Below are 24,628 nucleotides of genomic sequence, written 5' to 3'. Positions count from 1 at the left end.
CTAATAAAAATATCCAGGACATGTAGGGCCAACATCCCATAGAGGAGAGAAGTACAAAGTAGTAAGTTCAACAAAACGAAATGCTCATCCTTCGAGGAATTTGCTACTTCCCAAATAATACTGGTTCAGAGAAGTCAGGCAGAAAGTGACATCCCAATGTTTGGGGAAGCTAACCCAAGATCTTAGTTTCATGAGATGATAAGAGTAACTGGATGGAGTTGGAGAATATCATGCTAAGCTAAATAAGCCAATCCCCCCAAAAAATGAAGGACAAATGTTTTCTCTGATATGTAGACGCTGATCCATAATGGAGGTGGGCCAGGGAAGAATGGAAGAACTTTAGGTTGGGCAGAGGGCAGTGAGAGGAGGGGATGGATAAGGGGGTGGAAAAGATGGTGGAAAGAAACAGACATTATTATCCTATGTACATGTATGATTGCACAAATGGTGTGACCCTGCATGGTGTACCACCAGAGAAATGAAAAGCTGTGCTCCATTTGTGAACAAGGAGTCGACATGCATTCTGCTGTCTTGTGTAACTAATTAGAACACATGAAAAAGAAGGAATGTAATCTTAGTAACTCCCAAAAGGAAGAAAAGTGGTAATCACCTCAAGTCTTCATTCGGGATACCTGAAAGAGTACATCCTAGGAATATGGGAAAACTGGAAGGAGATTTACAAAGATTAAAATTCAGCCTCAAAATAGGTGATGGGATTAATTTGGTCTACCTACTAGATTCCACACTTATAGAACTGCCTCTAGAAACTAAAGGCTCACCTAGAATCTGTATACTTTTCCACATGTAATGTTGACCATTTGATTAAAATCACAAGGCATAACAAGAAACAGGAACAAATCCAAAAGAAAACAAATTATAAAGCGACCCACAGGTGGTGCAAATATTAGTGTTACTAGCCACAATTTTGGGAGTAATGATCATGTTCTGGAAAGTAAATAGCAAATAAAAAAATGCACTAGAAAATTAATATTTATTTTAAAAATCAAATTTTAGAATTAAAGTTATAATCAATAAGTATGTTTAACAAAAATTCAGACACAGAAGAGAGAGGATTAATTTCTGGAAAACACATCAGTAGAAAATGTATATGATGCATATTATTTGAAAATATGTATGTAATACATATGTAACTAGAGTCTCAGAAGAGCCGAGGCAATACAAGGCAGATACAATATCTGAAAAGTTACTGATCAAAAATTAAAACTTATAATAACTTTCAACCATATATATCCATGCTGTATTACAAACACTGAGAAATTAAAACAAAAAAGAAAAACATAGCTAGACACATCATATAGCAATATTGCTTCAAACCAAAGCATTAAGAAGTCTTAAAAACATCCAGTGGGAAATGTGAAGGTAAATAAATAAAACTTATAGAATTTTACATTAGAAAATATCAATACAAAAAGCCAAAGACCAATGAGTCGGGAGATGTTAAAGTAATATTATTTATCAAAAGAAACCATTCAAAGGGTGTAAAGTCAAGCCAGAGAGAAGAAAATGCATTTATCCAAGAAGATCCCATATCCAGATAATCCAGTAGAAAGATGGCAAAAACCCCAGATATTTGACAAAAGAAGAAATCCAAATGTCCAGTAAACATGAAAAGTTTGCTCAACTTCAGTGAAACACAAAAACACAATATGATCTACTAAGTCCACTCCAGATTAGTTAAAAAAAAAAAAAAAAAGACAAATATATCAAGTCTAGGCAATGAGGAGGAAGCTAAGCTCACACTCAGCTCGTGAGAATGTACATTGGTAGAACCTCACTGGAGAACCATTCGACATTTTCCATGGACAACTGAATCTGTACATTTTATGATCCAGAAATTCCATTTCTAGATAAACATACTCAACAGAAATGAGTACCTCTTTGAATCGTAAGACCTGCAAAAGGAATATCCGCGACCGTTTTACTTATAATAGCCCCAAAACAGAATCAACCCAAATGTCCATCAGCAGTAGAGTGGACAAATACACCATGGCTCTTTGTGCAATAGGACACTTGAGAGAAATGAGAAGGAACAACCTGTGGGCATGTCAACGTGGACGGATGTCGTGGACATGCATGCCACAAATGAAGCCAGTCCAACAAGAGCGTTCCACGGATTAGGTTTATACGAAGTTCAAAAGCCGGCGAACTGATCATGGGTGGAAGAGCCATGGTACTGATCATGTTCGCGGAGGGAGATCGGAGGGAGGCCTGAGGAACGCTTCTGGAAAGCTGGTGGTCAGAGATATTCTGACCTGGTTACAGGAGGACAGTGGCCGCTTTGTGAAAACTGAGCTGCGTATCATTGCCTGTGCCCCCTTTTGTGCATGAGCTCTTTGGAACATTTTTAAAGCAGAATCTGAAACATTCTTTTGAGCGAAGCGGTATGCAGATTTCAGAAGCACCTTGTAAAGTGAGTGGCACCTTTTAGTCAAAACCTGCAGACTAAAGCTGCACAACCCCAAGCCTGGTCCTACCCAGACAGACGCTGAAGAAAGCGCAGATAAGAACTGCATTAGAGTCAAAAGGAGCATTTAACAGAGGACTGGCTTACTCCACAGAGAGCGACAAAAAACTGTTCTCCTCAGCTGATGTATCAGGATAAACAGTACCACAGACGTCCTGCCCGCAGTAGCTGACTCGACAGCCCAGGCTGACAGATTTACAATGGAGAACAGAATCCTCAGATAAAGACCCATGTGCTCTGTTTGGGACTTGATTACCTACAGTATACACTGAAACCCTTAAATCAACAGGTTGATGGCATTTATGGTGAAGCACTCCGACAGGTCTGCTCCATCAGACAAGCCTCGTCTTGAGTCTGAGCCCAGCTGAAAGCTGTGTGATCAGAGTGGCACACGGGTTAACACGGTGGGGGAAGCACCACACTTCTGCTCAAATAAGGGACCTCATTCTTGTGCTCTGGCGGTGGGGGAGGGGAGAAGTGGCACCGATGTATAGAAATGTACATGATCTTTGAGGCAAACCAGTGCAAGAAAATACTCCTCCAATGACTCCTACCTCTCATTGTTGTTACCATGACAGTGGGACTCTCAGGACGTGTCCTGTTGGACCTGAGCATTTCACATGATACCACTTGCTATATTCATGAAATATGATGCTTTATCACAGTGTCTCAAACCATTTGACTAAAAGCCAAGGATAAAAATATAGCACACACACACCCACGCAGATCCATACTGCAGAATTTCACCGATTTCTTGAAACACCCTGTCTAGATAGTATATAATCAGATATTCCATTTATGCTCCTCTGTTACCTATCCTTGCTCATTAGTGTGGACCATTGCATTGGCCTATAGTCCACTGATTGGGAGAAATCCAAATTTTGAAAAATAAATGTTCTATAAAGAATCAACGTGTTTTTTAAACTGCCGAGTTAGGCTACCCTTTATCATTTTATTGATCCTCAAAAATCTTCTGTGCATTATGAATCTTCTAGGGTGCTTATTGAGAGTGCAGGTTCCAAAGTCCCAGTGGAGAGATTAGGATTCCATAGGTGGAAGTGGGACTTAGGAATCTGGATCTTTATCAAGTGTTCCAAACAAGGTCTACCTAGGCAGGTACGCTGGAGATGAGAGCATGACAGATGCAATCTCGTCCCTTGGTTTTCAGATGAGGAAACTGAGGCCCAGAGAAGGAAAATGATTTGCTCACGGAGCACGTGAGAAAGTGATGCTACCTAAACCTTAAAACTTGGCATGTTGATGGAGGAAGAGGGACCTATAACAACAGAGGTGCCTCTCCAGAAAAGAGAACAAAATCCAGGACAGTGCAGGTGGCTGCGAACACCTCCTCCTTCCAGCCAATATGCAACAGAACATTCTGCACAACAAATCTTTCCAAGTCCTTCCTGCTTATCATCAAACCTCACGGTGCAGTACTGCACAGCAATATTAATATTCTGGCCTTTCAGATATTTCCTGTTTATCCAGCAGTTTTACAAGACCATCATTTCAAACTGGCTCATTTATTTCAATCGAACCCCCTATTTTCCTGCCAAGTGCCAATGAAGCGTGAATACCCACTGTCTACCCATTTAGGTGGGGCGCTGAAGGGAGCAATCATTTACTGTGGCAGCAATCATTCATTGTGACGGCTGACGCTCACCCAGCACTTAGAACACCTGGAATACAGCTGCCACAGCCTTTCACCACAGAGCATTTCCACCCACTGCCGCTCCTCCTGGGGTGCTTTTCCCCAGCACAGCCATAGCACTGGTTCCCTTGCATCTGACCTTGATCTCTGCTCAACTGTCAGTTCATGACTGCGATCAGCCCAATAGAAAGGAGCACAATGGATCAGTTCCTCACTCGGGCCCTTCTTTGGACCACTAAGCTATACTGTTCCTGGATACCTTCTGGTTGGACATGGTGGGTGACATTCAGTACATATTTGATGAGTGAGTGTGTTGATCTGAAATTTTTATATTTAAAATATCTGATTTCACGAATACATCATTACCGTGAGGTTCAGTCCCTCATGACACCAGCTATCTAGTGCAGGAGACAGACATCACTCAAACACATGACTAAGTGTAAAGACACAACTGTGGCATGTCAGAAAAGAGAGGCAAAGTCAACTCTGCTAAAGAGGAGTAAAAAGACCCTGTAACAGTTCATCTTATGTCAACTTGGTGAGGTCACAGGGTGCCCAGACACTTAAGCATTATTCTAGGTGTGCCTATGAAAGTGTTTCTGGGTGAAATTAACCTCTCAGTTGGTGGGCCCAGTTAAGCAGATGGCCCTCCCCAGTGTGAGTGGGCTTCATCCAGTCAGTGAAGGTCTGAGTAATGGAGAATTTGCTCTGTCTTTGAGCTGGAACATCGACCATTTTCTGCTTTCTGACTCAGACTCGAACTTACACTATAGGTCCTCCTGAGTCTAAGCTGGCCAGCAACAGATCATGGGACTTCTGAGTCTCTAAAAAGCATGAGCCAATTCCTTATAAGAAATCTCTTTACATGCACACATGCACACAGAGAAACTGGTTCAGTTTCTCTGGAGAATCCTGGTTAATATGGGCTTACTCATGATCAGCCTACCAGCAAGAATAGGAGGAGGAGGCATATCTGAAAATCAGTTGCTATTATTTCCCTCGACTGAGAATAATTTCAGAAGAATAAAGACTACCCGCTCCTTATTTCAAGTATTTCTAAGAAAAACTCTTTTGGATGGGTGTGGGAGCTACAAAAGCCAGGATTCAATGAGACAAAACAATAGAACCAAAGTCTCAGACTCCTCAGTTAGAAAGAAGCCACGTGGGGTCCAGGGGTGACACATGAAGAAGACCTTCCAAGGGGCTGATTCCTCCAGGCTTTCTGTGGAAGCTGCCTGCTTCAATGAGCATTGCTTCCAGCAAGCAAACTCTGCTCAAACAGCCAGCTGAGCAGAAATACAAGAAAGCTGACCTTTCTGATATGCTAAATGTGATGCCACATCAGGTACCATCTACATTCAAATGTCCACTGCTCTGGGTTATTTTTGTCACTGAACCTCTCTACTAGAGAGAGACATTGATAATAGTGTGACACTAGTTTTTAATTTCCTAACCAGAGATCTTTTAAAACCATATATTGCTTTGCTTCCTAAATATGTTATGTAGCATAACTGGGAACATTATTGTGGAAACCAAGTATAAAGCTGAGTATTAGTAACAAGGTCTCCAAAAAGAGCAAAAGTGAATTAAACTAGCATGTGTGGGCCACATGTAAAAGAAAATGTGCATACAAATTCTGAAATTTTTCAAAATATATTCTCAATTACCTGCAAGGGAAATATTTAATTCAGCATCTTTAAGTCTGATTTTTCATCAATGCATGCAGTTTTCTATGTGATTGTGTAACGAACAAGTGCCTCCAAACCAAACTGCCAATCTGTCCACACCAGGGTCCTCAACAGGAAACTGGACAGGCTCTGAAAGTACTGACGGGAAGAAAAGCAATTTCAGCAAACTAGGCAGTAAAGGGGGACTCTCTTCTGCCTGTTTGGTTTCTCTGTACTTAGAGTGAACTTCCGGGTAGGAGATGCCACACCCATAATCTCCAGTACGGGAGCCAGCACTTGGCTCTTGAACCAAGCCCGGTCTGAACCGAACACGTGTATGAGACTTTGAAGACACAAGCAGAAGTGAAGTATCTCATTGATCATTTTTGCACTGATTATATTTTTAACATCTTAACATAAGATAAAATGCCAACATAAATTCCGCCCATTTCTTTTTCCTTTCTTGCCTTTTTTTTTTTTCCAGATGGCTACTAAAGAGTTTAAACTTAAATATCTTGGTTTGCATTCTATTTCCACTGACCACTAGGCCCAAAGAGATGTGGACTCCTATGCATTACAAATATAAAATAGATTTTATTTTCATTTGATGAAAAAAAGATTAAGGGGGAAAAATCCCTTCTGTTGTCATTACTTAAAACTAAAAATCTACTGCACACTAAAATCAGATACATTAAAACAAAGACACAAACAAACTTTACATGAAAGTGGGACAACGTAATCCACTGATAAGCACTCTTGATTTACGATATTACCCCACATGTCATCATCCCAACAAATCAAAGGAACCAATTAAAGTGGTTAGAGTGTGAAGTCATCCTCTACGCCAACCATGAAGCCTATCTCCCGCCAGCTGCTCACTGATGGGCATGAAACGTGCTCACTCTGGAGTTCCTGTTGGCAGATGTGGACAGGTGTGTCATAAGAAGACCACTGACAAAGTAGTGAATCAACAAGATAGGTCATGTATCCCAGATGCACTGTCAGGAACAAATATTGACAATGACAATGCCAGATGCCGTAGTACTCTGTGTGACAGGCACTGCACCCAGTAAATGTGGGTCCACAACGTGCACAGGCAGACTGCCTGCTGAACTTATAAAGCAGTCACTCTGCTGCTTTATACTTCACTCTTTCCTCTGTGAGACACAGAGCTCTTTGCAGAAAGTGTCCATAGCTTGCTCATTTCTTCTATCATAGTTTGGAATCCCAAAGTTCATCAATTTCAGGCACACTGGACATCAGGACTGTGATGACCCTATTCTCCGTTGGCAAGATAGTCACCAGCAACTCTGACTTATATCCCTTCTCTTTGCTACCCTCAGATGTCCCAGCATATGATCTCTTTGGCTCTGATCCTGTTATATCTCTAAACCAATCACTATAGACAAGGATATCTGACCTTCTGATTGGTCACCAGAGAAAAAGCATGTCACCTGCACCCAGAACCCATGGATATGAGGTGGAAATAGAGGTAAGGTAGGTCCCCATGGACAACTGCAAAGTTCTTATCACAGACTGAGACATTTTAAGTGACCGCTGCCATTTCTCAGTTCCTGAAATCCCACATGAAAGATAATCGATCTATCTTTTTTCTCAGTGAATGAATGAAAAATATCAAATCCATGATGTATTTCAATATAGAAATGACTTATTTCTAAATTGCATACACTCAAGTAAGAAATGCTTGTTGAATGTCTTTTATCTGCCAAGGACTATTAGCCACTAAAAGGACAGCAGAGATACAGCCCAGACCCTCACTGAGCTGACATTTAAGAGGGGAAGGCAGTATAAGCAAAATAATCCACAAATCTGGTACTGAGTGATTAAAAAAAATAGTATAAAGAAAAATAAAGCTGGGGAAGAGAGTGGGGAGCAATGCAGGTGTCGGGAAGAACTTCTGCAAACACACATCTGCATGGAGAAATGCAGGAGGTGAAGAAGGAAACAGGAAGAACACTTGAAGTTCAGTTAGTGAGGTAGAACATCTGGGGGTGCTGGAAGACAACGGGGGCCAGAAGAGCTGAGTGTGCTCGGTGGAGGAGATGGGAGGTGAGGTTGAAGACACCAGATCATAGGGCCTTCCTCGCAGGGCCACGGGAAGAATCATGGGCTACATGCTCTGCCTGATGGAAAGCCAACCATGGGTGGAGATGAGGAAAGTGAAATAATCAGGCTCATGTCATATGGGGACACAAGAGAGGAAAGTGACCAGATAGAAGCTGCTGTCGGAACTCAAGTGAGAGACCACAACACCGTCCTTGGCCATGATGTTAATTCTGCGTTGTCCCCATTACTTCCCACCCTCACATTGGAATATCATAGGATTTAGGAACACCATTTTTATATTCCCATAGTCTATCACAGTACTAAGACACATAACAGGCTAGAAATAAATGTGTTGGTTTAGAAGGATGGGTGGGTAGATGGATGGGATAGACAAAGAAACAGAGGGAAAAGAATGGAAAAAATGCCATCTGGTTCTTGACAGCTAGAAATGCTGGGCCCAAAGTGACTTTGACTTTGTTTATCTAGTTTATAAGAAACAGTAATTGAGAGGATGTTGCCAATTATATAAATACGACTGAACTACTGTTAACAAATGAATCTTTTGAAGAAAGGGATGAAACAGATTAAATGAGGTCAGCTGGTAAGTCTATGCCTATGGGAGAACGAGATTCCATGCCCTGAATTCCCATTAAAACAGAGCTCCCTCACTCCCCAAGCACCAGGGCTTTCTGAAAAGCAATGTGTAAACGACCCAACCACATGCAGTAGAGACGAAAGTCTAATATACCTGTACAAGTTCTTAGGCAAGAGTACAGAAACAGATCATTTCTTAATTAATTTCCAGAACTAGAACAACCCATTGCCCTATCCTTATAGGTCAAGAGAATACACAAAATATTTCATTTAGATCTCAGGTGAACTGCAAGCCCAGAAATATAAATCACATTTCTAATCTACTTCCATAGGGTTAGATCTTTTTCAGAAGAATGCAAGAGTAAATGTTATTATATCTGTTTCTTTAGCAATCCACTTATCATCAGTAGTCTGGGTTGGCATGCTATGAAATTCAAAATCAAAAATACATTTTTGACACACGCCCAGGTGGTTTTTCTGCTACCATTCAATCCACTCCCAGCCCCAATGCACCATTCATACAACCTCAGCATCTAAGTTCCTCAAAGGAAGGTGTGGTAGAGTTGGGTATCCCTCATCCAAAAATCCAAAATGCTCTGTAATCTGAAACTTTTCAAGCACTGATGGGATTCCCAAAAAGTTTCAGACTTTGGATACTGGACGCTAGGTCTTTAGTAAAGTCTAAGTAAATATTTCAAAATCTGAAACACTCCCAAATCTGAAATACTTCCAGCCTCAAGCATTTTGGATAACGAATACTCAACTTGAACCTGATATCATTAGTCTTAATGTTACTGAAATCAACAGCATGTATACTCAGGGGGGAAAAAGTAAACTTGAATAAATGCATTTTATTAATGAAGCTAGTTTGTGATTGTGATATTGCTAGCTGTTAGCTGGTGACAATTGTGGCTATGTCTGGAAATATTTTTGGCTGATATAACTGGGGTGCTACTGGCATCTAATGAATAGGGCTTGGAACGTTGCCAAACATCCTGCAACGCAGAGACATGACCCCCACAAGAAGGAATTATCCATTCTAACTTATCCATAATGCCCTGTTGAGGAACCCTCTGCCAACAGACCAACTTCCTAACAATTTTCAAAAGTGGCTACCTAAGGAAACTTGCTTCTCCTTGAACCCGCTGTCTTACCTATCTCATGATGGAGGGCAAGTGGTTGACCAGATGACTTAAGATGACCATGAACCTGAAAAGGGTACTGAACACCTGCAGAGTAAGCCCCAAGGACACTCTGTTTTCTACTGCAGCTCAATGAGTTATCACAAATAAGCAGCTTAAAAACACTGGTATTAACTCACAGTTCTGTCAGTCTGAAGGTAGGCCCAGCCCAGAGGAGTGCTTAGCTCAGAGTTTCCTAAGGCCAAAATTGGGATCTCAGCAAGGTTGCCTCCCCTTGTGGAAGTTCTGGGAAAGAATCCACTTCCAAGCTCATTCAGGTTGCTGGTGGAATTCAGTTCCTTCAGGGTACAGGACAGAGGCTGCGTGTCCTTGCTGCTGTTAGTCAGAGGCTGCTGGGCTCAAGGCTGACCACTTTCCTTCTGACATGGCCCCTTCTGTCTCTGCTACCCACAGCAAGACTCTCTCCCACGTTAAGCCCCTCCAGCTACGAGTCTGACTTCTGCCTAGGAACTAGAGCTGGATTTAAAGGGCTCACGTGACTAGATCAGACATCCCTGGAAAATCTCCCCATCTTAAGGTGAATTGTAAAATCCCTCCCCAGCAGTACCCAGATCAGCAATGGAGTGAAAGACTGGGAGGGGCTTATGAGTACCAGGGGCCAAGAATTATGGGGGCCACCTTAGAATTCTGCCTTTTACATTTTTTTATACATTATCTCATTTAATTCTTATAGTACCCTTTGGAAGGTTTTTGTGTGTTGTTTTTTTTAAATTTCCACATCACAGACAAGAAAATTAGATTCTCAGTTTGAGTACTTCCCAAAGCTGGGTGAAGGGTACACGGGAACTCTATTATTTTTTGCAAATTCCTGTGACTCCAAAATTATTTCAGAATAAAATGTTGTCCAAAAAAATAATCCGAAGACCACATCATGAGAAAGTGAGAGAGACTGGCTTCTAAAATCCCTCACATTTTAACACACCACCCCAACATCTCCAACCATCCAACAAGACATTTCTAAGATGACATCTTTAAAGCCTCCACATTTACCTAGACCCAGAGGTGCTCAAACTGGGCTATGCTTTAGAACCACTTGGGCAGTCTTCAAAAACCCAGATGCGTGGGCGCTATCCTCAAACATTCTGTTTTGCTGGGTACAAGCTGGGATCTAAGCACAGGTATCCATGTTCTCTACTGCTCCCTGTCCTAAGAATCATGGGTCTAGACTTATTTTTCAGTCATAAGTGACAGAGTTAAACATGCAATATTAAACAGATCAGCGTTTGTTTTACACACAAATGGAATACTTCTGCTTGAATTCACCTGACTCCAATGCATTTTACTGGAAAACAAGAACTGTCAAACCCTGAGATGAGATGTAGACATGTATATTAGCATATTGAAAAGTGAGAGCACATTTAAGTACCATCTTCTGTCAATGGCAACTCTGACCGGCATAAAAAAGATCCACTCAATAGTCAAGGCAAAGAGAAAATTGTGTGCATCATTTATTCACAGAGAAACTAACTTTGGGTAAGTATTTGGCAGAATAAAACAGGAAAAAGAGGTGGGAATTGTAAAATCACAGGGTGAGCCCAGATGCTCAAGTCACCCTGCTACAGACCTCGGTAAGGTCGCAGAGATAATCTCCTTTACCAGCTTATCTCAATCTCTTTCAAGTGCCTTCTCTCAAATAGGGGTGTACATACAGCTGACGTCTCATAAATTAGTGATGTGCACTACATAATTTATATTAGAAAGCATGCCCCCTTGACTGGTCGTGGTAATAAGGGCAGATAAAATACTCCAAAGCTCAGTGGCATGAATAAGCAATCAAAAGAATTCTGCTGAGAACGAAATCCTCAGCTACATCAAAGGCATCCCTCAGGAGAGGCGAGCATGCTGTCCAGGCAGCGCTCAGCAGACTTGCATTATGGTAGCTGAGTGTATTCTGCCCTGTAATTGGGTAGAGCAACCGTGGGAACAGGCTTTCAAGGAATCACTTGATGTAACTGTTGAGGAGCTCCTGGGTTTGTGGACAGAGATGTGTATGAAGTCAAAGCAAATATTTTTGGTCACAAAACCCTTCATGTGCAGTGCTATCATTAGGCCTGTTTATATTTGGACTTCAGAAATTAATGAGTACCATTTTTTCTTAAATCGTTTATTGCCGATGGTGGGAAATATGCAACTCCATCAGCCCATGTGCTCCACTGGAGGGAGCTAGTCTAAGCTGCCTCTTGGGCTCATGGACCATTAGGATGAAATCCTCTCTCGGTAGATTGGCTTGCGATTCAACCAAGGTAATGGTGATGGCAAGAGTGAGTGACACATGTCAATATAAGCAGGTAAATCTCTGGCCACAGTTCATGTCCTGTAGGCTTTTGACACTTCAGTTTTTCACAGTGAGAAGTCTCTCTCCCTCATAAATATAGAAGTGAATATAAGAAAAGTCCTATATATGCATGTTCTTTTCACCAACATCAAAACACTGGAAATAAGCATATAAATCAGAAGGGACAGTATGTAACAGTTAAAAGAATAAGCTAGATCTATGTCTAGGGATAAGGAAAGAACCCTGAGTTATACGTTGCTTTTAAACTCCCTGTTCCAAAAAAAGCATTGGCTAGTGCAATTTACATATATTTTAAACATACATGTGCATAGGCATCCACACAACAGGACAGGACAGACACAAATTCTGGTTTCCAGACGTTTCAGCGTGGAGCCCTGAGCTGGCTGTGCATCTCTTCAGACCTTCCTCTGTGCATTCATCCACAGCAATAAGGAACCAGTTCTGTCTTGTTCTGATTCAGAGATGAATTCAATGTGGTTCCCTGAGGCTTACAGGCAGGTGAGAGCAAATAAAGCCCAGAGTCCCATACACGTGTTCTCAGGTATGATGGAGCTGACATAACATGTGGTATGTGATGGAATAAGTCACTAGGTTCCCAAGGAAATGAGTGAAGCATGACTGGAACTGAGGAGATCCTGTAGCAGAAGGAAGTCAAGGGTGAGAGAATGAGGAAGAGAGACAGCATAGGGATGATGGACAAGGCGGAATATCTTGGATCCAGCCAATCAGGTCCAAGAAGGAAGGAGGGGAGATGAGGACTGGGAGGGGGAGAAGATAGAAAAGAGGTAGGAAGGAAAGGGCAGAGAAGAAGAAAGGGTAGGATGGAACAGGGAAGGGAATAAGAGAGGAGGGGGAAGGGAGGGAGGGAAAACAAGGAGGGCTTAGAAAATTAGCCCAGAGCCCACAAAACAGTTCAGGAGGGAGCTGTTCTGGTTGCAAAGGAAAGTCTTACAATACAGAAAGAATGGTCTCTGCATTAGTTTCACATTAGATATCCTGACCCCCATCATTCATCTGGCTAATACTAGTTTGTTTGTTCACAGTCACGCTGTCATAGCATGATACAGGCCATAAAGCAAAACCAATTCTCAAAAAAAAAAGATACAAAAAGTCGCAAGGAGTCCTGCTTCCCCTGAGACGGTTCTTTGCAAACACCCTCAGGAAAAATTCACAGTCAGTCACCTGTGCCCACTGGGACCATGCAGGCAAGTTTTCTTCCCTTTATTAAACATGGACACACAGGCTCTATTTAGGACAGATGGCATTTCGGAGGTGGGGCCTGAACATATGTATGTATTTTATTTTTCAAAGTGCCCAGGTCTTTTTGAAGCATCTTGCAGAAGAAAAAAAAAAAAAAAAAAAAACTACTTTACCTTAGACCTTAAAATACTGATAACCAATCCATACTTAAACATTCTAAAGGGCTACCTCTGTGTCTTAGCTGAGTCTCCCAACAGCTCCAGTTTTAAAAGCCACATGTGCTCAGTAACTATTAACTCTTATTTTTATCTAGGCTTAAGTTTTTTCCTGCCTGTGGAGGATAAGGGTTGGCATTAACCAATTCTGCAAACTCCTTTATGGAAGAAGATCTTCAATGCTGATGATTATTACTAAATCCTTATTACCACAGGGTGAGGGCCCCTTATCTGAAATGCTTCTGACCAGGGTATGTTGGGTGTTTTCTTTTTGGGATATTTGTATATACATAATAGATATCTTGGTGATGGGACCCAACTCTAAACATGAAATTCATTTATGTTTCATATACGCCTTACAGACACATAGCCTGAAAGTCATTTTATACCATATTTTTGGTGTACCTGTGTTCAGACTGTGACCCATGGCGTGAGGTCAGGTGTAGGTTTTTCATTCATGGTATCATGCTGCCACCCAAAAAGTTTCAGACCTTGGGGAATGGCGGATTTTCGGATTGAAGAAGTTCATCCAGCACCAATATGACTGTGTCAGCACTGTTAAGCATTCGCACAGAGTATATTTCTTTCCATCAACACACCATAGAGAGGTACCATGAGCCTCATGCTACCAATGAGGAAACTAAGCCCAGAAAGTGTGAACAATCTACGTGGGTCATGCATTAGTGGCGCCTACAGCCAGAACCTCAGTCAGAGCCCACAGTCATGGCGCCCAATGCTTTATTGAAAGGGAATTTATCCAAATGATGCTGTGTGTTTTGACCTTCCCCTTTGAATCTCCCTTTCTCCCACCTTTTTCTTCTCAGCTGATAAACTAGTGGTTACTTTCTCCCACAAAACCCTCAGCATTCCCACCAGGATGGTGGCCAACCCCCTAAGTGTTCTTTTCCTGTTCTCACAGACCTGGAAAGCCTTGGGGATTGGAGATTACAGTTGCTTAAGGGCCATCTCCTGCCTGACCATCTCCTAGTTCAAAGTCAAGAACAATCAACACAGTCACATTCCTACTGTTCATCAAGTTAAGTGCTCATCATAAGTCTCCAAAATCTGGGAGACGGAATGAGCATTTCCATTTCACAGATGAGAAAACTGAAGCAAAGACACAGGAAGGAAGCCCAGAACTCACGACACAGGGGCCTGGGAGCAGGACTGGCAGGCAGCATGGGGAGGCAGGATGGTCCTCTCAGACTCTCCTGTGAGGCCTTTCAGCCTGGCCTGCACCACTCTGGTGTCCTGCTCTCTGGCAAGAACCTTAGTTAGTTATTAGGTTTTTTGAAGAGTTTAGTCTGGCGTTTTGCTCAAAGTGTTGTTATAAGCAAATAATTCTCTTTATAAATTATGTCTGAGGAGGATTCAGAGGAAAGCAGCCAAAAAAAAATTTTTTTTAAGTCTTTTTACCCTTGATGAATTGAGTAATAGCCTAAGAAAACACCTCTGGTTTGGGTCAGCCTGTATCAAAAAACACAAATACAACCCAGTCTAATCCTTAATTTCACGTGATCCTCTCAAGTGACCACGAAGTTCCAAGGGGGTGTATGTAATTCAGCAACCCCTGTGGGCTCACAAGGCCTGCTAAGTGTAGAGCCGTAGACTAAGGTCACTTAACTTCAGCCCTTTTATGAATGGAAATCAGCTTTCTAAAGACAACTTGGCAGGCAGGGACCAGCAACAGACCGCTCGATGACGGAGCCTTCTGAGTCATAAAATACTTTTGAAAAGGAGAGATCAAAGCATCCCTGCTGCCCTATTGAAATCCAATGGCTTCCAAAGTTCCTCACAGGGACCCAGGTTCTCTGGGGAATGGGTCACTGCAGTTGTAGTCTGAAAAGGCCACTACTAAAGAAAGATACAATGGGGACATTAGGGCAGCCAGCCATGGAGGAGAAATGCCACTTACGGTTTAATTGTTGGGGACAAAGGAACAAGAGAAAGGAAGTGACAAAATTAGATGGCGCATCAGGAATTGAGGCTGGACGTGGTACACATTCCACCGGGGCCTCCGATGCAGACTCGGAGGACAATCAGAGCAGGTCCCCAACTGGAACGTGTGGTCACCGGGGGACATGTCAGGAACCAATGAAGGGCAAATAAACTGAGGCCTAAGAATTGCTCCTTCATGGTGACACACGGAAAGGAGCAGGTATGAGATGGTGACAGAAATATGGCTTGCAAACGGGAGGGGTCAGGTCAGAATCAGTGCCCTCTTTGGGATCTCGCCATGCACATGAATGTGCTGAAGTATGAAATGTGTCACAGTCAGATTTTCTTTAAACTTCCCCTGACTTATATGACCATGAAACTCTTATCCCCAAAGCCTCTCCTAACAGTCAGAAAGCCACACAAGAGATCACAGCATCTCTGTGGGGCTTTTCTTATCACCAAACTATGAAGAGATGTCCCTCAAAAAATCTTCCATGACCAGACAAGCTGGAAGAAGCCTAAACAGAGTTAAATAAATGTTATTAACGTAACAGTATTAAAATGGGATTCAAGGAGAACTTCTCTGACTTGCTAATATGTAAGGACACTATAATTCTTCAAGAGGTGGCGTATTATACTAACTTGGCCCTGTTTTCCAGAGGCTACCCCCTGTCAGCTCTTTGGTCTGTGGAACCACAACTTGGTTTACACTAAAATAGCAACTTCCAGGCCTAAAAGCCCCACGGCATCTTCTCCCCCAGGTTGTGAGCTCTGTGCTGGGCACCAGCATCCTCTTAATCTTAACTGTCCCCCCTGCTCTGCACAGTGCCTGGCACCACAGAGGTGGAGAAACAGTTGTTGGAAGAAAGAAAGATGATTCAGTGGGTCTTTCCTGTAAATTCCAAAACTACAACCGTTTAGTGCCTCTCAAATGTTAGTATGCATCAGAACCCTTTGGAGAATTAAAAATATGCATTTGGGGGCCCAGTCCCCTGAGCTTTGCTTGCAGTTAAAGGACACCACAGTTGTAGCACCTCAAATAAAGCTAACGGGGTTGACCACACTCCAAAAGTCACTGTTCCAACAAAAAGGATCACCACAGTCGAGCATGTTAGAGCAGAAACATGTCTTAGAGCTCCTAGTACTTAAGAAGAAAAACACAGGTTTGTTCTGTGAGAAAACCATTAAAGAACACAGGTGAAAATCCTACACTGGCTATGGTTCAACAGAAAAACGAGGTCCCCCTCCAATGGCCTGGGCTTGCAGACATGACAACCTCCTCACTGCAGTGGTCAGGGGAGGCTGGGGACAGCAGAAAGGACACACATGACAGGTGTCGATGATATCAGGTGGCGATGAGATCAGGTGAACCCTGAGATTCTGGGAGAAAGGCTGCAAGCCCAAATGCCTTCCCAGAGTTTAAGGTCCCCAGGTGCCATGGGCAGTGGTGGCCTAGAAAAGGCATTCAAAATTTGAAAAAACAATCACCTCCAAACATAATGTTGGCAGGATTCATTTAGGGAAGTTTGTAACTTCTGTTTTATGAGTTATTTCCAAGGAAGTAACAACCTATTCAACTCCTGCATAACGTGAGACCTCTCGGTTGGGAGCTGGGGATGCAGCGTGCATTTCAAGAAGGTACTACGAACATTCCACACCAGTCTGAATTAAGGCTAGAAAAGCTCCCGCTGGAATATGCACACCTGCCTGTATGTCCACATGGATGCCTACCCTTCCGCCTCTCCCCATTTTCTGCTGGGGTTTCCCTAGTAGTCACCGCAATGGCTAGTTTTCCCACGGGTACTTTGCCAGGTCATTTGGCCATGTCTTCTTATTCTCCTAATGTCCACTGCATGCACACAAGGAGATCTGGGGTCTTAAGGAAGCCTGATGCCAGTGGCCCAACCCCACCAGAGAGCTCATTTGCTGGCCACGACCCCTCTGAACATTTGATGGGCAAGACTCCCCAAAGCTGATCATGCATGTGTCCTGTGACCCAGCAGCCTCATTCTTAGGTGTATACTCAACAGAATGCGAACACAAGTTCACCAAAAGGCATAGTCAAGAATTTTAAGCAGTCCTCTTCATAACAACCCCAAACAGAAAACCCCTGGAGAGCTAACCAACAATTAGATAGAAACATTGCAATCTTCACACTCAGAGACAGCTTGTGGTTCTGCTTGGGCACATTTTTGAAATAGACACAATTAAACTATGTTAGAAGTAGGACAGTGGTGGCCTCTGGTGGGTAGTGAAAGGGACAAGGTGGGTCTTCTGGGGCATTAATATGTCCCATCAGATCTGGCTGGTGTTCACACCGGGGTGAACTTTGTGACAATTGACGGAGCTTGACTCTTCCAATGCAGGGGGATGTGTACAGGTGAATGTGTTTTGCAGTTTGGTGGGGCACAGAGGGATGGGTTATGGTAATCTCCCCACCAGTGACCAAATGGGCCCTGCCAGTGTCCACGAACTGGATAACCAGAGTCAGAGGCCTAGAGAGCACAATGATCTTAGAAATCACCCCACGTGGTTCACAAATGTAAACTGAAGTCTAGAGAAATAAAGTTAATAAGTTAAATCTACACAACCTATGTTTCACATCCCGACCTAAATCAGCCTTTGACCCAGGCAGATCTGCTGGTCAAAAGATGGACATTTTTAACTCACGGTTCTGTGCTCAGTGATCATTTCTCCCTGTTCGAGAGTGAGTCTCTTCCTGATGAGAAACAACCTGACATCTCTTAAGGAGAAGTGATCAGACTTCATGTCATGGACAGATGGTGGAATGCTAGGAGGACCCAACATGGGGTCAAGTTTTGTGGGAAAGAGAAAAGCAGCGAGCCAAGAGCTCCATAAGCCAGTCCCTCCCGCAGCCCTTGCGAGGTCATCCCTCCTGATTCCCATTTCAGAGATAAAGAAACTAAGACACATACAGGGTAAGTCACTTGTCTACAGCCCTCCTGGTAAGAGCTGGTGTAAGAACTAGAGCTCTTAACCATGCGTATACAGAATGAGAGTGTTAAGCCACTATGGTAGCTGGGCACAGTGGCACACACCTGTCATCACAGAGACTCAGAAGCTGAGGTAGGGAGATCGCCAGTTCAAGGTCAGCCTGGGCAACTGAGTGAGACTCTGTCTCCAAATAAAAAATAAAAAGGACTGGGGCAAAGCAGCCCCTGATTCAATCCCCAGCACCCCCGCACAAAAGGCACTATGGTAGACAGCCTAAGCCCCAGAAGACTCTAAAGGGGAAATGTGTGGGCAGCACCAAAGAACAGCAGGCTCTATACCATAAAACAGAAAACCCCAAGACGTATCCAGGTATGTGTGCACGTGTGTGGGTGACCATGCTGGAGCACAGGTCACTAGTGAGCAGCAGCCGTCATTTTTTAAATAGATCCAGCTCAGTTGGAAATTGTTAAACCTTCATACCTTCAATTAACCAAAGAATATCATGACAATGGTTATGGGGAAAGGTTTTATCTGAATTTCAGGCCACATCACGGAAAAAACTACAAAAATAACAGTGTTTCCACTAGCAAGAATATGGAAGTGACTTGCCCCACCCCCACCCCATGGCTTCTGCCATGACGCGCCCTGGACATGACCAGCTACATCCTCAGTGGGCCTTCTCAGCTTCCCTCTTCAGGCCATGCCAAAGCGTGAGCATGATCACCACACGTCTTTCAACAAAGTCTTCTGTCAACCCAGCACATTGTTTCAATCCAAGAGACATTTTTTAATTTGCAAAACAAAATGAAAGCCCAGAACGCCATTTACTGCCTCATATATTTAATTGAATCCTGAGAGAGGTATCATTTACACCAATAGCCCTGGCCTTGTGGTCAACAGATGAGGAATACACAGAGAGGAAATGACATTCACTTCAAATGCTTTTAAATGTCCTGCCTCCCTGAACACCACCCTTAAATTCTGCCAGCCCAGAACACACCACGTCCGGTTCTAAAAGGATGCCTTCTGTGAGCAGGACACCACCAACAGATTAAAGAAAACAAAAAGCCCCCGCTTCAGTAGAGTTGAAGGTTAGGGCTTACCAGGGCTGCTGAATGCGATTTTGCACTGAAATACAGTTTTCCCTTTTCAAAGCAATGTAGACGCACGCAGCTTGTTAGATTTATAGAACGCCTGGTCTCCCAAGACTTCACAAAGCGAATGGCATCCATCAGATTAATTTCCTTAGGGATCATCTCAAACATGGAGAATGAAAAGGCCCAGACCATTAAACATCAAAAGAATGTTCTAAATGGTAATTAAAGTTCTATTATATTTTCTTCTTTCTGAGAGCAGATTAGATTAATTCAATTGAGAATATTATAAGTATCAAAGCTGACAGTGTGAATGTGTGGAGTTGGCTAGAAGAGCACTTAATATTGGAGACATGTGTTCACTCGAGTTTACAGAACACCAGAGAGGGAGCTGGACTAGCTGGGGTGCACTCACCAAGCCGGCACACGTAGACACAGCGACGGAGGAGGAACTGTCATTTCTGATAAATCCCTGATAGAAACATCGCTGCACCACAGGTTCCCGAGTTTCTGAAGCACCGTCTTTTCCGAGTACCTGGACAATAAAGTGACTGCTCAAAATCGCCGAGGGCTTAAGTTCTAAGTGTAGTTCCTGTCCAAATGCTGAAAATCGGTAGTGCAGGGAGCCGCCGGCACTCTGCAGCGATCGTTTTTTCCTGCCGTTGTGCAAAATGTCGTGTGAAATATATGACCCGCCCGAGTCCACTTCTACTGGCGTGACAAAGACGTAATCTGCAATGGGAAAAGTTCAGCGGTCAGCACCCAGAGCCCACACTGCCAATGGTCACTCTCCAACAGGCTGACCAAGAGCCACGGACGGCTCATAGACCCCTTCCTTCTGGTACCAGGCACCTGGAGCAAATAGGCTCCACAGCAGCTCTGAGGAGGAGGACCTGGGGTCCCTGTGACTAGCTCTGCCACGATACTTTCTACACAAACCAAGAGCCAAGCACAATTATGACACATTTCAAGGACATGAAAAAGGTCACAATTCTCATGGTCTGTAGATGAACTCTTTATATTAGCCATAAAGTCATTCATATGGAAGATTTGTTTTCTGGTAGGAAGATAAAAATTGATCAAAAACCACAAAAGCGAATAAATGGGATTTTTTTTTAACCCAGGATATGAATAGTTTTGTGCTCAAACTGAACTGAGAGCATTTTTGCAGGGGCACAGTTAAAACTGCACAATACTCTAAGGGATGTGTATCTTCAGATCATCCCTCAGGTTACCAACAAACAACAGCAGTTTCTATTTCCAATACTATTTACTTGTGATGATAAAACTCCGACACTCGGCTCACCCTTAGCATTTTACTATGAGTTTTCACAGGGACAATCCCATTTCATTGTAAGCCTAAAATAGAGTGCATGCCTAAAAATGCCGCAAAATTGTCAGATCCATCCTATACAGTCTGGTGTGGAAAACTGCTCAGACATGTTGGAGGGGGCGTGGCAGATTGGGGGACACCTGGAAAGGCATGTTTAAAAATACCTTCGCCATTGCTCCCCAGAGCAGCACTAATTGCTGCATGCTCTAGAGAGAGAGGGAGCTAAAACACTTTGCTGTTTGCAAAAGCAAAGCCAGCACACTGTTTTCTTTCACAAAACATTGAAACTGAAAAGCATCGTCCCACAGAATGATTTGGAACATGCCCTTTGTGCATTAAAAATGCTCTGCATTTCTACTTTCGAGGCACAGAATGGGAAACTAATTTGGAAAGTGTTTAGAAAGATTCTGAATAACTACAATGCATGCGTGAGTCACTTGGGTCTTTGGTTACTGGAGGGTGGGGGGTGGGAAGAGGAAGTTCTCTTTTCCCAAGACAGTCAACAACAACAACCAAAAATAACAAAATTGTAGAAAGCTAAGGAAGACAGAACCCCTCAGCTAGTATCAATGAGGGATATTCCAATGAAGCACACACTTGCAAAAACAAAACCAAACCAACATGACAATAACTTTCAACTATTCTATATCTATTACCATTTGTGATCTTTATTGCTTGGACAACTCTTATTCTTATATCCTTTATTCCTGTCTTTTCCATTGTCTCCTGGTTTTTCTCTTTTAACTAGAAATGCCACATAATGGACATTTTTCAGAAATTGGGAAAAACTGTTTTCCCCTTCTCTTATCCTTAAAAACCTGAGCAAGACATAGAAGATTTCATTTTACAAAAAAAAAAAAAAAAAAAAAAAAAGAATCTTAAATGTTTCTTCAAAAGTATGAAGCTCTGGAATAAATGCAGACTTTATTAGAGAAAATCTACCTCTGCCCTCTACCAATGCAAATCCTACCTGACTACAAATGCATCTCGGATATGGTCCAGACAGAGTTTCTACAGTAAGTTGTTTCTTACCTCCTTGTCCAAAAGCATCTGAAACTTGGCTCACTCCAGAGGCCTTGTGGGAGCCTTATCCAGCCAGCCCCACCCCCAGACACCTGCTACTGGTTTGTTTCCAAGGGGAGAATAAACAGGCTGTGGGTTACAATCAGTCCTTGATGGAAGAGAGGTAGTCAGAGTCCCCTGTAAAGAGTGCTTTGATCCATCTCTTGAGCTGACTAAAGATGAGGTCTTTACAGGTGATGGCTGGGTCAGAAGGGACCTCCAGCCATGTGATCCTGATGCAACAAGGAGAGGTGGTTTTTAGAAACTGCAGCCTCTGATTGGACAAAAGGTAAATTTCCCATGAGCTAATTTCTGGGTTTCTTGTCCTCTCACCCACGTTCTGCCATCTCTTCTCTGTGACCCTACCATCCTCCAGTCCCAGTGTGATCCCTTGCCCCCTGGTAAGAGGAGTTAATCCTGCATCCCACAGAATATAAGCTGAACAGCGAGGTTTTGCTAGACAGCTTGGTTCAGCAATCAGTCATTCTCTTGTAGCTGCTAGGAAACGGTGCAAACAAGGATTTCCCTTCTGGGCACCACTGGGAAGTTGATAAATGACAGAAGTTAAGGATATTCTGGAAGTTTATGGCCGGGAACCTCAGAAGAGAGAATAAAGGGCTCCAAGACCTAAAGCTACTGCTTTCCTCTCTCTAAAAGCCATCTTTGGGCACCCATGACTCAAGCGCGGTAAAGAAAGGAACGGAAGTGGAGAGGGGTGAGGAGGAAGGAGGTGGTAAGAGAGGGGTGCCCCGTCCTGCATACCTCACCCAGGGTGAGTTTTTGTGGGCTTCCCCAGGACAGGAGGAAAATGCGGAAGGAGCCCTTTGATCCTTAATTCCCTAGTTGGTGTCCACTTCCTTTCTAACTTCTCACCGCAGTTAAGATTTTTTTTCTTAACAATTCATCTATGAAGGAGGGAAAGTATTTTTTTCATTTATGTGACTTGCCGCTTGAGGCACTGATTTTTCTGATAAGTCCTTGCCACAAGTCCCGCTCTCCAAAAAGGAACCATTTCCAAGACAGCACACACCTGCCAGGGTAGGGGCTGCGCTTTTCTATCTCTTCCCTCTTCGGGCTAATAAAGGGACAAAGTGCCCTGAACGGCCCCTGGGGAGGGGACGCAGATACGAACCATCATTTAATCCGCTGCCGCCGCTGCTGCTGTCACTGGCAAAGGCGGTGGCGACTGAAGCACAGCAGAGGCAGCACAGCTGGAGCGCCTGCAAGAGAAGAGATGGCATCGCGCGTGAGGGGCGCGGCTGGGCTGCCGCCCCCTACCACCCGCTGTCCGTGAGCCCCTCAATGGCACCTGCCTTGGCCAAGCGCCCCAGTCCCGCGGGGCCCCACGGCGGGCCGGACCCTGCGGCCCGGAGGGCACATGCGAGCAGGAGGGCGCACTCCATGGTCAGGTGCGGGCGCGGCGGCTGCTGGTGGCCGGACGTGGCGGGCGGAGCGCACCGGCGGCGCACATTCTCTCCGCGGCAGCCCGGAGCCCCAGGTGCGGCGCCAGGTGGGGGCCGCCGCCGTTCACCTGGCAGGGCGGGCGCGCCGGGGCCTCGCCTCCCCGGGCCGCCCGCGTGCTCTCCCTCCCGGCGGCGCGCGCCGCCTGCGGCACTCCGAGGGTGCCCGGGACTCCCCGGGCCGGAGCTGGAGCGCAGGCGGCTGGGAGACTCTGCCGGTGCCTGCCCGCCCGCCCGCCAGGCTGTGCGTCTGTGTGTCGGTGTGAGCGTCTGCGGCTCGGGGGAAAGCCGCGCCAGCTGGCTCCCCCAGCGCGCCCGCCGGAGCCGAGCGCCCGCCTCTCCACCGCGCGGTGATTGGCGACCAGCGGCTCCCGGGCTTGTCCGAGCCCCCGGGCTGATGCAAGGGCGTGGGATTCCGGGCTCGGGCTCGAGGGAGGGGGCGAAGGGGGCGGGGAGGCTGGGTGGGAGTTGGGGGAGGGAGGGACCAAGCGCGAGAGCGGGAGGGGCGCGCCGGGGGTCAGGCTTGGCCAATGTAATGGGAGCGCACGAAGACAGGAGCTGAGAAGAGGGCGCAGGTAAGAGGAGCGACTTCTTTCTCTGTCGGCTCAGACTTCTCATTTGCAAGTCTTCAAGCGAGAGTCCAGAGTTCAGGCTTCTCAACATCTATCCCGGTTTCACCTCCTTTGCCATGGACCCTGTCCTAACAAAGTAGGAATCTTAGCTCCTTGATGAATATGAGGAAACTGAGGCCCAGATGCGCTCAAGATAACCCAGCTAACAGGAGTCTTGCAGGCAACTCGCAAATCTAGGGCAGCGGGAGGACTAGAACAATGAGCCTGTCGCTGTCCGTGTGTGAATACTCTTGGTCTGGCTGAGGTGACCTCCTCCAAGTGGCCCTGGGTCCAACTCTGGAGGGTTGAATCTTGACCCCAGACACCCAAACCTACAGCCATCATCCATAACAGAGTCTGCCGTCAGCATGGCATGTCTCCAGCTTGCTGTGTGAATGTTCATTCACTCAGTACATTTATTTAATCCTTTGATGCCTACGTTTGCAGTGAGGAACAAAATACTTTCTCACGAGCCACTGGAAAAGACCCTCATTGGCTAACTCAGCAACAGAAATGGAACCTAAATGATCACTAGTTCTATAAAAGAAGATAATGGGCTCCTAATTAGAAAGATAACAGCAGGATCCAGTTTAAATGGGAGCAGGTATGCACATGTTAAAGACATCTCTTGGGAAGTGACTTTGAAAATAAGACCAAAGGGAAGTATGAGGTCAGTTTTATGTGGAACAGGGGGCACAGCATAAGTGAAGTTTAAGTAGGACTAGCCTTTGCCATGACAGAGAGTTACAGGCCAGAGGGAGGGGCAGAAAGAGGTGGCGGGATATCAGGACCCAGTAA

General features: G+C 44.5%; 1 protein-coding gene across 4 annotated transcripts in view; it reads right to left on the bottom strand.

The window, feature by feature from the left end:
- Adamts18 (ADAM metallopeptidase with thrombospondin type 1 motif 18) overlaps positions 1 to 23,486 on the bottom strand; it is a 130,885-nt gene extending 107,399 nt beyond the window's left edge. For 3 of the 4 annotated variants that reach the window (XM_047529945.1, XM_047529947.1, XM_047529948.1), the window contains exon 1: positions 19,780 to 19,874. Coding sequence is in view for 1 of the 4 variants with exons in the window: in XM_047529949.1 (XP_047385905.1) it covers positions 19,780 to 20,096; positions 22,892 to 22,979; positions 23,073 to 23,162 (495 nt within the window). In the remaining 3 variants the exon portion in view is untranslated. Of the gene's footprint in view, positions 1 to 19,779; positions 20,097 to 22,891; positions 22,980 to 23,072 lie in introns of those variants that run through there. The other variant, XM_047529949.1, reaches the window with a different exon arrangement.
- Positions 23,487 to 24,628: the final 1,142 nt, after the last annotated feature.

The sequence above is a fragment of the Sciurus carolinensis genome, chromosome 16, assembly GCF_902686445.1.
Source record: "Sciurus carolinensis chromosome 16, mSciCar1.2, whole genome shotgun sequence".
In the NCBI taxonomy this organism is placed as follows: domain Eukaryota; kingdom Metazoa; phylum Chordata; class Mammalia; order Rodentia; family Sciuridae; genus Sciurus; species Sciurus carolinensis.
This window is presented reverse-complemented; position numbering and strand designations above follow the sequence as displayed.